This window comes from Canis aureus, chromosome 25, assembly GCF_053574225.1.
Source record: "Canis aureus isolate CA01 chromosome 25, VMU_Caureus_v.1.0, whole genome shotgun sequence".
In the NCBI taxonomy this organism is placed as follows: Eukaryota; Metazoa; Chordata; class Mammalia; order Carnivora; family Canidae; genus Canis; species Canis aureus.
This window is the reverse complement of record NC_135635.1, coordinates 247,901-266,013: the sequence shown is the minus strand read 5'-3', so window position 1 is coordinate 266,013 and position 18,113 is coordinate 247,901. Positions and strand designations below refer to the sequence as shown.

General features: G+C 38.1%; 1 protein-coding gene and 2 pseudogenes across 1 annotated transcript; 2 read left to right on the top strand and 1 right to left on the bottom strand.

The window, feature by feature from the left end:
- Positions 1–982: 982 nt before the first annotated feature.
- On the top strand, positions 983–1,921 carry LOC144297537 (olfactory receptor 6C75-like). The gene has a single exon (XM_077871815.1). The coding sequence runs from the start codon at positions 983–985 to the stop codon at positions 1,919–1,921; it is 939 nt and encodes a 312-aa protein (XP_077727941.1).
- Positions 1,922–4,682: 2,761 nt separating this feature from the next.
- Positions 4,683–5,568, bottom strand: LOC144297536 (glyceraldehyde-3-phosphate dehydrogenase pseudogene; annotated as a pseudogene).
- A 9,832-nt stretch (positions 5,569–15,400) lies between these two features.
- Positions 15,401–16,362, top strand: LOC144297535 (glyceraldehyde-3-phosphate dehydrogenase pseudogene; annotated as a pseudogene).
- Positions 16,363–18,113: the final 1,751 nt, after the last annotated feature.

The following is an 18,113-nucleotide window of genomic DNA, read 5'->3' as shown; positions in this document are numbered from 1 at the left end:
AAAAGGGAAAAATGGTCTTAGATGAGAGCACATCTAAAGCTTTTATGGAAAGTAATAACATTGAACAGGAAAAACAAACAAATCCTGAACAACACCCAGGGTTTTGTTAAAGCCAAACAGAAAATAAAAAATAATAGTACCTTTGGCCTCCCAAAACGTAGCCTGAATGTTGAACTATTCCCTTTTATCATCCCTCAAGAAAGAAAGGACAATGTGCGAAGAAGTACCTGAGTTATTTGAGAAATAAGGAAGAACATTAAGAGTTTACAAAAACAAAATTAGGACTTCAAATAAAAATACTGCTTTATATAGGAGAATGTCATGATAGGTAAAGAGATAAGTAAAAAAATACATAAGAAAAACATATTAACATCTTAGAAGAGACTATTAGAACAGCTTAGTCATGAACACTAGAACGTCTTAGGGCAGAGCCATGGAATTAGATTAACTGTGTCCGCATACTGTTATCAGGGACACTTTACCGGGTGCGCAAGTGAGTGGTCTCTGTAGATTGCAGAAGTTTGAATAGGGAAATAGAAAGAAATTTTTAGCCAAAGGAGAAAAATAAATAAAAATCTGAAGAGGAAAGCAACAACAAAAAGTACCTTCAAAGAGTATGATGGGATGCTGGGAGCAAGCTCATGGTTTTATTAAAGGAGGTTTGGGTGTCAGAGGTTTTAATCTCCTTTTTCATGCTTTCAGGAATATCCTGAAATATTCAGAAGATAGATTTATAAAGAGATATGTGAAAATAAAACTAAAGAAATATAGAAACAATGAACCAACATATGATACCATAAATAAATTTAGAAGTATTTTGTCTCTTTTTAGTACAAAACCATTTTCCCTTAATGCAAAAGACAGCAATGGTTTTTGAAATGTGTGTGTGCACGCTTGTGTGTGTGCCAGTTTCTTTTCTGTCTCATTTTTTTGCATCTATTTTCAGCTAAAACAGAGAATAGCATCAGAAAGAAGGAAAATCATGAGAAATCACACAAAGGTAACAGAGTTTATTCTTCTCGGGTTGACTGATGACCCAAAGTGGCAGGTTGTACTTTTCATATTTCTCCTGGTCACCTACATGTGCAGTGTGACTGGGAACCTGGTCATTATCTTCCTCACCCTTACGGATCCCCACCTGAAGACTCCAATGTATTTCTTCCTTCGAAACTTCTCATTCCTAGAAATGTCATTCACGTCTGCCACAATTCCCAGATTCCTTGTCACTGTTGTGACGGGAGACAGAACCATTTCCTACAATGACTGTCTGGCTCAGGTATTTTTCGTCATCTTATTAGGGGTGACAGAGTTTTACCTCCTGACTGCCATGTCCTATGACCGCTACGTGGCCATCTGCAAACCTCTGCATTACATGACCATCATGAGCACCAGAGTCTGCATCCTCCTTGTCTTTAGCTCATGGCTTGCAGGATTCCTGGTCATCTTTCCACCTGTAATTCTGATGCTGAAGTTGGATTTCTGTGCCTCCAATATAATCGATCATTTTGTCTGTGACTCTTCGCCAATTATACAGCTTTCTTGCACAAACACTCACTTTCTAGAACTCATGGCATTTGTTTTAGCAGTGGTAACGCTTATGGTCACCTTAACCCTAGTTATGCTCTCCTACACACACATCATCCGCACAATTCTGAGAATTCCTTCCACGAGTCAAAGGAAAAAAGCCTTTTCCACGTGTTCCTCCCACATGATAGTAGTCTCCCTCTCTTATGGCAGCTGCATCTTCATGTACATCAAGCCTTCTGCAAAGGAAAGGGTGAGTTTAAACAAAGGCGTAGCTGTGATCATTACCTCAGTGACTCCCCTCCTCAATCCTTTCATATATACCTTAAGAAACCAGCAGGTGAAGCAAGCCTTCAAGAACATGGTCCACAGAATGGTCTTTTCTTCATATAAATGAATGTCATTATGCAAAAATGTATAGATACCCCTGAAACCAGAGCAGAATGGAAATCCTTGGATTTTACTACGTAAATTCTTGAAACCCTTCATTTCGTTCTTTCACTTAAACATTCTTCTATATCATTAATGTCTCTTTTTCTTATTAGCTGAAAGTCAGGTCTTATCTATTTTAACTTATATAGAAAATGGCCAGTCTTCACCTGTGTCACTGAAATTAGATGTCAATAACCTTTATTGTTTCTCATATCAAAGCAAGGTAGCTTATATATTCATACAAATAATCCATATTGCTGTACTATAAGAAGCTTAGTTGAAGCCACAAATATAAAATTTATTTTATATGCACTAAGTAAAAATGTGTATTTTAACTAATATTTCTAAAATTTCTCCTTATCACTAAGAAAAGAAAGTCTTTTGCTGATGATTTCCCTATTTTGCCAATCATGTTAAAAGGAAAACTGTAGACTATAAAGGAAAAATAAGCTATCCTGATAAAATTCATTTTTATAGTCAGATAATTTCCATTGTTAAAAACCGGTCTTTTCCACTGACATGAAGAAAAATAACAAACTTAGACTCCGGGATGCAATGAGATGTAGCCTTCAGAGAGTATCTTGGAAATGATGACATATGACCTATTAGCTTTCCTCATCAGAAAATCTCCATACTGTCTTTATCCTTCCATTGCCCCTTTCACAGCAGGTCGTACCTCCCTCACTCTTACTCAGGAGAATGACTCTTGCAGGTAACGGTTAAAATGCGTCCAAGTCTGGTTCCTGTAGTCAGTGAGCCCCTCAGCAGCAATGAATCACTAAACCAAATTGTTTGTCTTGGGACAATAGTTAGGAGTCTTACTACACAGTAAGTGGACTTGGTTTTTCATCTTAATTTCCTACATGGTCTGATATAGATGTTAAAGTGAGAGCTCACCATCCATAGTCTTTTCTGGTTGCTCATAGACAAGACTGTCTGAGCACTCACCTGTTTCTTATCATTTTACGTTAATGGAATAAGTTACATTTTTTCCAAAGAGATATAACACAATAAAACCAGAAAGTGAAAGTTAAATAATTTATTGGATTATAAATTCTTTAATGGAGCAATTTGTAAAGAAACAAAATAATACAAGCTTGATTTTCCAGGGCTATACCAAGGAAGCAGAAGTGCAAAAGAAAAAATCAGGAATGTGGAAAAGAATATGCAAGTGTCAACTAAATGAATATATACTATATGTGTGGTATATATGATAGCGATACAGGAAGACAGGATAGAGAAGGGGGAAAATAAGAAGGTAAAGGAAAGTTGATCTTCTTGATTGACAAAAACTTCCCTGAGGAAATTGATTCTAACATTCACATTGTCAGTAAGATGTGAAAATCCCTATAAATCTTTCCAAAACAAATATTAAATGTTTAAATTGAAATATTATTTTACAGTGTTATGAAATCATGAATTTTTACTGCAAATGTAATTTTGGTGAGAAAAGTATTATATATGTTGGAGCTCATGGTATTAGAGGCTTTCAAAAAGTATTTCTGCTCATATTTCACACTCACACTAATATTTCAAAAATACATTTCCTTGTTTTAAAGTACTAAGCAGTTTATAAATAAGCATTAATAATATTTTCTTAAGGAATCCACTGATTACATAGCTATTGATTTGTAGCATTTTTAATGAGGGGCGAGTATTCCGAGTTGAGAGGAATATACAATATGAATGAGGCACAAGGTTATATCATTAACCATGTTACCAGAGTCCACAATCTAATGGGCTATGGCTTTAGCAAACAAATAAATGACTGAATGGATGAATAAGCAGTTGGCTCTGGCAATAATAAAAATAAACCATTTTTAGTACCATCTCTTTCTCTCCAGATTCCTAAGGTGTCAATCTCACTGCTATGTGCCTTGTTAGGTTCTGTTTTCCAGAAGATATGGATCCACAAAGTATTTATGTCTCCTGTGGTTTCACTGGCATTCCACGTTTACAGTCTTTAATATTGAAAAATAGGATGAAACCAACAGCAATTTACTTGGACAAATTTCAAAAAAGGACCAACATTCTTATAACTCTATTATTTAAAAAAGGAAGAGAAAAAGGAAAAATCATTAAAACATCAGAACAATTCTCCAAAGGATCTTAGATATAGGCATAGCTAGCTATACACACACATATGTATATGCATCTTCTATGTATAGAAATATTATAAGTATCTATTTATTTAGGATTTCATTTATTTACTTGAGACTGGGGAGATGGGCAGAGAGAGAGAGGGAGAAGCAGACTCCCCACTCACCAAGGAGCCCAATGCAGGGCTTGATCCCAGGACCCCAGGACTATGACCTGAACCAAAGGCAGACGCTTAACCAACCGAGTCACACAGGCACCCTATACCTATTTGTAGTTAAGTGTATGCATATAACATATATGAATCCATAGACACACATATTTGTGTTTGTGTGTATAGAATCCCAAACATTTTAGAACTTGAATTAAATCTTTATATAATATTTGAGACAGTATGTGTACTTGCACACATGTGTTTCTGTCAGAGTACAGCATACTTTATTGATGGTACAAGTCACAATAGGGCTCCCTGAGCTCCACTCTGTCTTCAAGGGGTCTGGATAGAAACTGTTTAGAGATCAGGAGATTCTCAGTGTGTTAGGGGATGAGTTGGGGCAAGGACTCTCCAGCAGCTGAGGGCCTCTCACTTATTCTTATGCTGTCAGTGGGGCTGGTGGTCCAGGGGGTTCTTACTCTTTGCAGGCCACGTGGGCCATAATGTCCAATATCCTGTTGCTGTAGCCAATTCATTATGGCACCAGGAAATGAGCTTGGTAAAGTCACCATTGAGGGCAATGCCAGTCCCAGCATCAGAAGTAGAAGAGTGGGTGTCACTGTTAAAGTCACAGGAGATAACCTGGTTCTCAGTGCGGCCTAGGATGTCCTTGAGGGTGCTCTATGTTGCCTACTTCACCACTTTCTTGATGTCATAATTTTTAGCAGCTTTCTCCAGGCAGCAAGATAGATGCATCACTGACCCGTTGAGCGTGGGGACATGAAAGACCATGCCAGCGAACTTCCCATTTGGCTAGGGATGACCCTGCCCACAGCTTTGACAGTGCCAGTAGAAGCAGGGATGATGTTTTGGGCAGCTCCTCAGCTACCACACCATGTCCTCCCAGGAGGGCCAGTTATGGTTTCTGGGTAACAATGATGACATGGACTGTGGTCATGAGTCCCTTCATGCTGCCAAAGTGGTCATAAATGACCTTACTCAGAGGAGCCAAAAATTGGAGGTATTTCTGACAACCTGGAGGGAATTGTCATACTTCTCATGGTTCACACTCCTCACAAACATGGAGGCATCAGAAGAATGATGGGTATAGATGATGACTCTCTTGGTGCCATGCTTCACACGAGCCCCAGCCTTCTCCATTGTCATGAAATGAATTCAGCAGCAGTACCACCCCATTTGATGTTGGCGGGTTAGCTGGAGACAGGCTTTCCATTGATAACAATTTTCTTATTCCCAGTATTGACTGTGGCATTGCTATTGCTATGGGTGGAATCATACTGGGACATGTAGATCATGTGGTTGAGGTCAATGAAGGTGTCATTGATGGCAACAATATCCACTTAGCCATAGTTCAATTAGCCCTGGTGACCAGGTGCCCAATTATGTCTTAGTCGGGTTACTCCAACCTTCACCATGTCTCTGAGACCTGGCACCACACGAGAAGATGTGGCTTTCTGCTAGATGTGAAGGAACAGACACACAGTGCATGCACGTACTTTTGAGATGAATTAGAGATTTTAGTACAAGGGATGTTTCACTTCCAAATAAGGAGAGGAACTACTCATCTGCATATTCAATAAGTCAGACATTGGCATGACCATAGTAACCACATAAATACCCCCTTTTTCACCCCCTTGCTGAAGTCTAATATTAAAAATTACCATTCCCAATTTCAGAAATAACTCCTAAAAGTGTTTCCAAGCATCAGCCTGCATTGTCATCCAGTAACAAGTAGGCATAGAAGGCTTTTAGCATAGAGAAAAATAACTGTGAGTAAAACCATATGAAAATTATCTTTCTCTGATTGACTTATTTCACTCCTCATAATACCCTCCAGTTCCATCCATGTTGAAGTAAATATAGGTATTCATCCTTTCTGATGGCTGAGGATTATTCCATTGTATGTATATATACATATATATACATATATATTATGTTATTATATATAACACCAAATATTCCTTATCTTTTCCTCTGTCGAAGGACACCATAGCTCCTTCCACTGTTGGGCTAGTAATGAGGGCATATGATGAGATGAACACTGGGAGTTACACTACATGTTGGCAAATTGAATTTAATAAAAAAAAAATAAAATAAAAAAAGAAAAATTCCTCTAGTTGCAATGCATACAATAGGTTGAAGGCAAATCAGGGTTTGCAAGGTTAAATCAAACAAACAAAAAATAACAAGATCCCTTCAGTAGATGTATGGATAAATAAACTTTGGTTTATTTGGTACATCTAGACAAGAAATAATTAGGAATATTAGAGCAAAGAAGAAATCATTTAAGGGGAAAATATAAAAACACTGGAAGTAAAAAAAGAAAATATCTGAAAAAACACTATCATCCAGCACATGTAAAAGTAAAAAAGAAAGGTCAAAGGAAAGAAGGAGAGAAAAGAAAGGAGAAAAAGGGAAAAGAAAATTTAAAAAGAAAGAAACAAGTAAAAGAGAATAAAAGGAAAACCAACTTCTGAAAAATCATGAATCTGGAACAAAGTATGAAAGACCACTTGGCAATTTCAGTTCTTAACACACACACACACACACACACACACACACACACAGTGTTTACTTAAATAATAAATATTAAGCCATGACACAAAGAATAATGTAATCATGAAAACAATACTAAAAAGTAAAAGGAAACAAGAATATAAGAAAAAATTGTAAAGACTAATAATACAAGAAAGTTGCACAAAGATATAAACTAAGATAGAAGAACAAGTCAAATGAATAAAAACTCCCAACATTCTGATGTTATGTCATTTCAAAGCTGTAATTAATGGAGCACACATAAAGGAGCTTCTTCAACATTCAGAATGATTTTAAATGTCAGGGAACGATTTAATAGATGTGGAAAACAAATAATAGAGAGTTTACAATGTTGGAGTACAGTGTGCGGCAGTAGAGAAAGTAAGCAATGGAAAGGAGGAGAAGACACAGATACCTCCCAGGAGTAGGGGGAACAAGCACACTATAATTACAAAATAGATAGATCACAGATGATAGGCAGATGCTAGATAAATGATGGATGATAGAAAGGCAAAGAGATACACAGAAAAATCATATGTTAAACTATGATGAACAATGTGTAACAGTTATGGAAAAAAAAACTAGAGATAAAAGTGATCAGATTGAATTGAGAAAAGCAATTAAAATGAATGATTGGTAACCTCAGTTTAATTTTAAAAAAACATTGGGGGCCCCTGGGTGGCTCAGTCGGTTAAGCATCGGCCTTAGGCTCAGGTCATGACCCAGGGTCCTGGGATCCAGCCCCAGGTCAGGCTTCCTGCTCAGTGGGGAGTCTGCTTCTCCCTCTCTCTCTGCCCTTCCCCCCATCATGCTCGCTCTCTCTCTCTCAGCTATATAAGATCTTTTTTAAAATTACTAATTTTCATTATTTGTTGTGCCATATATCTTCTTTCCTCTTCATTTTTCCTTCTAATCACGGTATGTGTAAGTGGCAGTTAAATTTACCATCTATTCCACAGACGCTAATATGTCAAGGTAGGAGTCTAATGCAATTAGAGAAATATGTAGATATCACCCAAAAATTCTGACTTCGTTCTGAATGCAGGAAGTGCATAATATTTTTCTCTTTTTAAGAAAGAGTTGGAGGGTTTTTATTTTGTTTTTGATTTTGACAGTCCCGAGATTGATTGCTGGGTGTCAGAAGCAGAAATACATGTTTCAGAAGAGGCATGTTGCGGTTGGCTCTCAAAGTAGTAGGCTGTATTGATTTTTTTTTAAATCTAATATGCCTGGTGTTAAATTCCCCTTCCTAACGAAATGTTTATTACATTTATCTATCTATCATCTATCTATCTATCTATCTATCTATCTATCATCTATCTATCTATCTATCTATCTATCTATCTATCTATCTATCATCTATCATCTATCTATCTATCATCTATCCATCATCTATCTAATGCATAAGCTCTATTCTGAATTTGGGGCTTGAACTCACAACCCCCAAATCACAAGTTGCATGCCTACTGACTTAGCCAGACAGGAGCCCCTCATTATTGAAATAAACTTTTTCTTTTATGGTAGTTCTATATTTACAGAAAAAAACAACAAAGAGAGTACAGAGCACTACTACATATCCGTTGTCAAGCTTCCTACATTGTTAGCACCCTGCATCCCTACGGTATATTTGCCACAACCAAGGAAGCGAGGATGGGATATTACCACTAACTAAACTCCACACTTAATTCAGATTTCACAGACATTTTTTCCTTTACATGTCCTTCTGCTCTTCCAGGATTCTATCCAGGATACAGCATTAATTCTCATCTCTCCCAGGCATCTCTTGACTCAGACAATTTCCTCACAATGGTCTTGTTTGGATGACCTTATGTTTTGAGGAACCCTGATCAAGTATTTGACAGAATGTCCTTCCATTTGGCTTCCTTTGATGCTTTTATCCCCCTAAACTGAGTGGATTTGAAAGACTAGAGAAGTAGCTGTATAATTGGGTAGAAACCAAGGAAACGCGAGGGATGAAGTCCTTAAATGGAGTGTGGGTTCTGAGAAGAAAAACCACAGAGAAAAAGGGGTCTTTTTGTCACCTCATACCGGCAAATTCATACTATCAACAGGATGCAACAGGATGACATAAACTGTGGTCATCAGGCCAAGGTAGTGTTTTCCAGTTTCCTTCATTATCAAAGTATCTTCACAGCTTCTGTAACCCTCTGCCAGCACTTCACCTAGGGCATCTCAGACTCGGGCGGCTAAGCCCACTCTCTTGAGTTGGAAGGTATCTACATAGGTTATTTGGAATTCTTCTGTACAAAAAATTGTCTCCTCTGATTTCTTTTCAAATTATGATGTTCGTGGACTTGATATGTATGTTACACTTTGAGTTATCATACAATACCAGGTTCTTTATTTTATGTTCAAGTGTTTCCACCTGGGGTCATTGGACCTCTTTCAATTTGATACCTGTGTCCTTTCAAAATGCCTCATGATTTTCTTTATGTTTTAAGGACTCTCCTACTGTCTGACACTGGAAGATTCTTCACAATCATCTTGAATGTCCCCTGTCCAACCCTAGCATCAGCCATTTGTGCAATCAATCTGCTTCCTTTGGCTGGAGAATGTGATCAGAAACCAGAATCACGTTGCTAGGTGTACTGGTTGCTACTGAGGTGTCATTGCCTCTAGACTCTCAACAAACACCCCCACACATGTATGTTTACATAAAATCTGTCATTATCTCTGCATCTGCTCCTCTGCATCAATGCTAAAGATGAGTTCATACCAATGTCCCCAACTCTAATCCTGTATCACACGATTCATCCTCGCCGTCTCCTTTGCTGATCTGTAACCTCCTATTTCAACAGTGAGAAATGTGATGGTGGCCATCACTGGCCATGCATTTTCTTGTTCCTCCTGGGACGTACCCACTCAAGCTTCATGACTGTAAACCTATCTCGCTGAGAAACGACATTACCAACCAGAATGCAGTGTCTATGCGCTGTTCCTTGTGTATTTATTTTTCAATTTTCCAGCCAGAAAGCTGTTTTTTAAAGTTACTTAGGCCAGCAGCTTTCTCTTCATTATCTTCCTTAAAATTATGTCGTATATTTGTAATGCAGTGTGATTCTGTGACCACAGCCTCCATTTCTTCCACGGATCCCCTGACTTCTTAAGTTTTAAAAATTTCTGTATGCAAGTATTCATTATTTGTGTCTTGAAGGTCTACGGGCTCTGACAGATGCATAGTGCCAAGGATCCACCACAGTAATACTGTTAAGATTAGTTCCACCACCAAATATCCCTTGGATTTCACGTGAACACAGGTTTTCAAATCAGCTAGGTAGATACCAAGGAGCACAAATTCTGGTTTACCAAAAATGTCTATTTTTAAGTAATAAGGAGCTGCCGCACTGTCTGCTCTATTCTTTTCCACCCTCATGAGTGATAAATGAGATTTCCTATTTCTCTACACCTCACCAATACTGAGTATTATCAAGTTTTGGACTGAAGCTATCTTATAGGTGTACCGTCCATTTTGAACATTCCATTTTTTTGTGGTATATTATATATAAATAATCTCTCCTCTCTCCTTCACTTGTCTCCATGTCCAGGGCTCCCCACCTCCACACAATTGTGATCCACTTCTCTCCAAAATCATATCTCTGCACCTCCTACCTTACACAATGTGGCCTCTTCTCTCCCTCGAGTCGTGCAACTTTTCCGCGAGCTTTCAGATCGAGTGCTAGGGTATTCAGAATGACCTGATTTTACCTAGCTGTGCAGGGGGTGAGGCAAGCCTAGGCTCCTCCTCCTCCTCCTCCATGTTAGCTCATTCCTTCCTATCACTAATGGTGACAACTTTTAATCAGCTCCATTTCTAGTTATCAAATCTCTGTAATAACTTTGTTTTCCTTTATAAAAAATAATACTTCTAATCTAATACTTGAGATAATCCTCACATTCATCCTGTTTTTCTTTCTTTTCATGGCTACAGTGATCATTCGAATTTAGAGCCTATCATCTCAATGAATATAAATTTTTAAATCCTGTATGATTATCTTCTCAGCATTCATATTTTCAAGTTTCCAGATATCTGTTTTCTAAAACACTATTTTAATTGTGTCATTCTTTTCTTAAGAGAAAAGATTGTACTTATTTATTGTGAGACTCTGAGGCTCCTTCCACAGTTTGGCTATTGTGGACATTGCTGCTATAAACATCGGGGTGCAGGGATCCCGGCGTTTCACTGCATCTGTATCTTTGGGGTAAATCTCCAGTAGTGCAATTGCTGGGTCAGAGGTCAGTTCTATTTTTATCTCTTTGAGGAACCTCCACACAGCTTTCCAGAGTGGCTGCACCAGTTCACGTTCCCATCAACAGTGCAGAGGGTTCCCCTTTCTCCACATCCTCTCCAGCATTTGTTGTCTCCAGTCTTGTTAGTTATCCCCATTCTCACTGGTGGGATCTCATTGTGGTTTTGATTTGTATTTCCCTGATGGCAAGTGATGCAGAGCATTTTCTCATGTGCGTGTTGGCCATGTCTATGTCTTCCTCTGTGAGATTTCTGTTCATGTCTTTTGCCCATTTCATGATTGAATTGCTTGTTTCTTTGCTGTTGAGTTTAATAAGTTCTTTATAGATCCTGGATACCAGCCCTTGATCTGATGTGTCATTTGCAAATATCTTCTCCCATCCTGTAGGTTGTCTTTGAGTTTTGTTGACTGTTTCTTTTGCTGTGCAGAAGCTTCTTATCTTGATGAAGTCCCAATAGTTCATTTTTGCTTTTGTTTTCCTGCCTTCATGGATGTATCTTGCAAGAAATTGCTGTGGCCAAGTTCAAAAAGGGTGTTGCCTGTGTTCTCCTCCAGGATTTTGATGGAATCTTGTCTCACATTTAGATCTTTCATCCATTTTGAGTTTATCTTATCTTATCTGTATGGTGTAAGAGAATGGTCCAGTTTGATTCTTCTGCATGTGGATGTCCAATTTTCCCAGCACCATTGATTGAAGAGGTTGTCTTTTCTCCAGGGGATAGTCTTTCCTGCTCTGTCAAACATTAGTTGACCATAGAGTTGAAGGTGCGTTTCTGGATTCTCTCTTCTCTTCCATTGATTTCTGTGTCTGTTTTTGTGCCAGGACCACACTGTCTTGATGACCATAGCTTTGCAGTACAACCTGAAATCTGGCATTGTGATGCCCCCCAGCTATGATTTTCTTTTTCAATATTCCCCTGGCTATTCGGGGTCTTTTCTGATTCCACACAAATCTTAAGATGATTTGTTCCAACTCTCTGAAGAATGTCCATGGTCTTTTGATAGGGATTGCATTAAATGTGTAAATTGCCCTGGCTCACATTGACATTTTCCCCAATATTAATTCTTCCAATCCAGGAGCATGGACTGTTTTTCCATCTCTTTGTGTCTTCCTCAATTTCTTTCAGAAGTGTTCTGTAGTTTTTACTGTATAGATCCTTTACCTCTTTGGTGAGGTTTATTCCTAGGTGTCTTATGCTTTTGGGTGCAATTGTCAATGGGATTGACTCCTTAATTTCTCTTTCTTCAGTCTTTTGTTAGTGTATAGAAATGCCATTGATTTCTGGGCATTGATTTTGTATCCTGCCATGCTACCAAATTGCTGTATGAGTTCTAGCAATCTTGGGGTGGAGGCTTTTGGGTTTTCTATGTAGAGTATCATGTCATCTGCGAAGAGGGAGAGTTTGACTTCCTCTTTGCCAATTTGAATGTCTTTTATTTATTTTGTTGCCTGTTTGCTTAGGCTATGACTTCCAGTACTATGTTGAATAGCAGTGGTGAGAGTGGACATCCCTGTCTTGTTCCTGATCTTAGGGGAAAGGCTCCCAGTGCTTCCCCATTGAGAATGATATTTGCTGTGGGCTTTTCGTAGATGGCTTTTAAGATGTTGAGCAATGTTCCCTCTATTCCTACACTCTGAAGAGTTTTGATCTGGAATGGAGGCTGTATTTGTCAAATGCTTTCTCTGCATCTCTTGAGAGGATCCTATGGTTCTTGTTTTTTCTCTTGCTGATATGATGAATCCCATGGATTGCTTTACGAGTGTTGAACCAGCCTTGTGTCCCGGGGATAAATCCCCCTTGGTCATTGTGAATAATCTTGTTAATGTATTGTTGGATCCTTTTGGCTAGTATCTTGTTGAGAATTTTTGCATCCATGTTCATCACGGATATTGGTCCATAATTCTCCTTTTTTGTGGGGTCTTTGGTTTTAGAATAAAGGTGATGTTGGCCTCATAGAATGAATTTGGAAGTACTCCATCTCTTTCTATCTTTCTGAACAGTTTGAGTAGTATAAGTATGTTTCTTCTTTAAACGTTTGATAGAATTTCCCTGGGAAACCTTCTGGCCCTGGACTTTTGTGTCTTGGGAGTTTTTTGATGACTGCTTCAATTTCCTCCCTGGTTATTGGCCTGTGCGAGTCGGGGTATAAGCTGAGGAAGAGAGAACCTCAAGCCGACTCCATGGAGAGCTGAGCATGGAGCCTGACATGGGGCCTTATCCCATAATACTGAGATCATGACCCTAGCCAAATCAATGCCCAACCTGCAGAGCCACCCAGGCATTGCCATGTCATTCTTTTCTAAGAGATTTTGTAAGTTCTCAATTTATATTTAGCAAATTAGGCTTTCTACTACTCTCCAAACTATAACCTCATGAAATTGATGGGCTGCCTCACTCTGCATCCATTCACCTTGCTCTGTCTAGGGTTAGCACACTGATGTGAATTATCCTCAATTTTCTCTCCTTGAGTCTAGTTCTAAATCCTACCAACATCTAAGATTCAGTTCATATCTCTCCAAGTTATACCATTGTTTGCTATAGTAGCCAATTTTGGCACCATTTCTTCACGTGCTTTTTCAATACAATTATAGTTATCCTCATATATTGTAGTATCTAAGCATATTTTCATTATCTCATGCATATCATTTGACATTCCCAGCTGGATTTTCTGCTGTCTTAAGATGGAATGAATATCTCTGTAAGGCCCTATAGCATTTATTCCAATTAGGGTGCATTATGGATGCTCATTCATTTATTGATTGAATAAATTTGTATCTCCTTATTCTAAAATAATACCAGTAACTTGCAACAAAAGTAGTGAAAGACATTTTGACAAAAGTAGTATCAAACATTTTTCTAAATATTTTTACACAGACTGCATTATTTGTTTTTCAAATCAATTTTACCAACTGAATATTTGTTTTCCACATCTATTAAATCATTCCCTGACATTTAAAATCATTCTGAATGTTGAAGAAGCTCCTTTATGTGTGCCCCATTAATTACAGCTTAGAAATGACATAACATCAGAATGTTGGGAGTTTTTATTCATTTGACTTGTTCTTCCATCTTAGTTTATATCTTTGTGTAACTTTCTTGTATTATTAGTCTTTACAATTTTTTCTTATATTCTTATTTCTTTTAACTTTTTAGTATTGTTTTCATGATTACATTGTTCTTTGTGTCATGGCTTAATATTTATTATTTAAGTAAACACCGTGTGTGTGTGTGTTTATGTGTGTGTGTGTGTGTGTGTGTGTGTTAAGAACTGAAATTGCCAAGTGGTCTTTCATACTTTGATCCAGATTCATGATTTTTCAGAAGTTGGTTTTCCTTTTATTCTCTTTTACTTGTTTCTTTCTTTTTAAATTTTCTTTTCCCTTTTTCTCCTTTCTTTTCTCTCCTTTCCTTTGACCTTTCTTTTTTGCTTTTGCGTGTCCTGGATGATAGTTATTTTTCGGATATTTTCTTTTTTTCTTCCAGTGTTTTTATATTTTCCCTTAAATTATTTCTTCTTCACTCTAATATTCCTAATTATTTCTTGTCTAGATGTACCAAATAAACCAAAGTTTATTTATCCATACATCTACTGAAGGGATCTTGTTATTTTTTGTTTGTTTGATTCAACCTTGCAAACCGTGATTTGCCTTCAACCTATTGTATGCATTGCAACTAGAGGAATTTTTCTTTTTTTAATTTTATTTTTTTTATTAAATTCAATTTGCCAACATGTAGTATAACTCCCAATGCTCATCTCATCATATGCCCTCATTACTAGCCCAACAGTGGAAGGAGCTATGGTGTCCTTCGACAGAGGAAAAGATAAGGAATATTTGGTGTTATATATAATAACATAATATATATGTATATATATGTATATATACATGCAATGGAAAATTACTCAGCCATCAGAAAGGATGAATACCTACTATTTACTTCAACATGGATGGAACTGGAGGGTATTATGAGGAGTGAAATAAGTCAATCAGAGAAAGATAATTTTCATATGGTTTTACTCACATGCAGTTTTTTTTCTCTATGCTAAAAGCCTTCTATGACTACTTGTTACTGGATGACAATGGAGGCTGATGCTTGGAAACACTTTTAGGAGTTGTTTCTGAAATTGGGAATGGTAATTTTTAATATTAGACTTCAGCAAGGGGGTGAGGAATGTGGTTACTATGATCATGCCAATGTCTGACTTATTGAATATGCAGATGAGTAGTTCCTCTCCTTATTTGGAAGTGAAACATCCCTTGTACTAAAATCTCTAATTCATTTCAAAAGTACGTGCATGCACTGTGTGTCTGTTCCTTTACATCTGACAGAAAGCCACATCTTCTCGTGTGGTGCCAGGTCTCAGAGACATGGTGAAGGTTGGAGTAACCCGACTAAGACATATTGGGCACCTGGTCACCAGGGCTACTTTGATCTACGGCCAAGTGGATATTGTTGCCATCAATGACACCTTCATTGACCTCAACCACATGATCTACATGTCCCAGTATGATTCCACCCATAGCAATAGCAATGCCACAGTCAGTCCTGGGAATGAGAAAATTGTTATCAATGGAAAGCCCATCTCCATCTAGGCCACCAACATCAAATGGGGTGGTACTGCTGCTGAATTCACTTCATGACTGTGGAGAAGGCTGGGGCTAGTGTGAAGCATGGCACCAAGAGAGTCATCATCTATACCCATCATTCTTCTGATGCCTCCATGTTTGTGAGGAGTGTGAACCATGAGAAGTATGACAATTCCCTCCAGGTTGTCAGAAATACCTCCAATTACTTGGCTCCTCTGGGTAAGGTCTTTCATGACCACTTTAGCAACATGAAGGGACTAATGATGACAGTCCATGTCATCATTGTTACCCAGAAACCATAACTGGCCCTCCTGGGAGGACATGGTGTGGTAGCTGAGGAGCTGCCCAAAACATCATCCCTGCTTCTACTGGCACTGTCAAAGCTGTGGGCAGGGTCATCCCTAGCCAAATGGGAAGTTCGCTGGCATGGTCTTTCATGTCCCCACGCTCAATGGGTCAGTGATGCATCTATCTTGCTGCCTGGAGAAAACTGCCAAAAATTATGACATCAAGAAAGTGGTGAAGTAGGCAACATAGAGCACCCTCAAGGACATCCTAGGCCACACTGAGAACCAGGTTGTCTCCTGTGACTTTAACAGTGACACCCACTCTTCTATTTCTGATGCTGGGGCTGGCACTGCCCTCAATGGTGACTTTACCAAGCTCATTTCCTGGTGCCATAATGAATTGGTTACAGGAATAGGATATTGGACATTATGGCCCACGTGGCCTCCAAAGAGTAAGAACCCCCTGGACCACCAGCCCCACTGACAGCATAAGAATAAGTGAGAGGCCCTCAGCTGCTGGAGAGTCCTTGCTCCAACTCATCCCCCAACACACTGAGAATCTACTGACCTCTACATGGTTTCTATCCAGACCCTTTGAAGACAGAGTGGGGACCAGGGAGCCCTATCTTGTCTTGTACCATCAATAAAGTATGCTGTATTCTGACAGAAACACATGTGTGCAAGTACAGATACTGCTCTCAAATATTATATAAAGATTTAATTCAAGTTCTAAAATGGGATTCTATACACACAAACACAAATATGTGTGTCTATGGATTCATATATGTCATATGCATATACTTAACTACAAATATGTATAGAGTGCCTGTGTGGCTCAGGTGGATAAGTGTCTGCCTTTGGTTCAGCTTATTGTCCTGGGGTTCTGGGATCAAGCCCTGCATTGGGCTCCTTGGTGAGTGGGGAGTCTGCTTCTCCCTCTCTCTCTCTCTGCCCATCTCCCCAGTCTCAAGTAAATAAATGAAATCCTAAATAAATAGATACTTATAATATTTCTATACATAGAAGATGCATATACGTATGTGTGTGTATAGCTAGCTATGCCTATATCTAAGATCCTTTGGAGAATTGTTATGATGTTTTAGTGATTTTTCTTTTTTCTCTTCCTTTATTAAATAATAGAGTTATAAAACATTGGTCCTTTTTTGAAATTTGTCCAAGTAAATTGTTGTTGGTTTCATCCTATTTTTCAATATTAAAGACTGTAGATGTGGAATGCCAGTGAAACCACAGGAGACATAAATACTTTGTGGATCCATATCTTCTGGAAAACGGAACCTAACAAGGCACATAGCAGTGAGAATGATACCTTAGGAATCTGGAGAGAAAGAGATGGTACTAAAAATGGTTTATTTTTATTATTGCCAGAGCCAACTGCTTATTCATCCATTCAGTCATTTATTTGTTTGCTAAAGCCATAGCCCATTAGATTGTGGACTCTGGTAACATGGTTAATGATATAACCTTGTGCCTCATTCATATTGTATATTCCTCTCAACTCGGAATACTCGCCCCTCATTAAAAATGCTACAAATCAATAGCTATGTAATCAGTGGATTCCTTAAGAAAATATTATTAATGCTTATTTATAAACTGCTTAGTACTTTAAAACAAGGAAATGTATTTTTGAAATATTAGTGTGAGTGTGAAATATGAGCAGAAATACTTTTTGAAAGCCTCTAATACCATGAGCTCCAACATATATACTTTTCTCACCAAAATTACATTTGCAGTAAAAATTCATGATTTCATAACACTGTAAAATAATATTTCAATTTAAACATTTAATATTTGTTTTGGAAAGATTTATAGGGATTTTCACATCTTACTGACAATGTGAATGTTAGAATCAATTTCCTCAGGGAAGTTTTTGTCAATCAAGAAGATCAACTTTTAGCATGCTTTTTTGGCAGTCTAGTAGGTGCCAGGTATTTATTAAGACCCAGGCTCTGCTTTTAAAACCTTTCCAACATCATCAGTGCATGTCAAAATCACCTGGGCCATGGCTTTAAACCACATGCTATTCTATTTTGCCCATCATGAAAGGGCTGGCAGTCCACAAATCACCTGAGGGCAGGATCACACTCTGAAGTGACTTCAGCAAATGATTTGTATAAGTTAATGTGCACCTCCTATAGCTGTCCTGTCATCAAAACACTGGGTCAAATCAAATAAGTCCATCAAGGTGC

Excerpts from the sequence above, each read along its gene's own strand:
- LOC144297537 (XM_077871815.1), top strand. The coding sequence starts at position 983 with ATGAGAAATCACACAAAGGTAACAGAGTTTATTCTTCTCGGGTTGACT.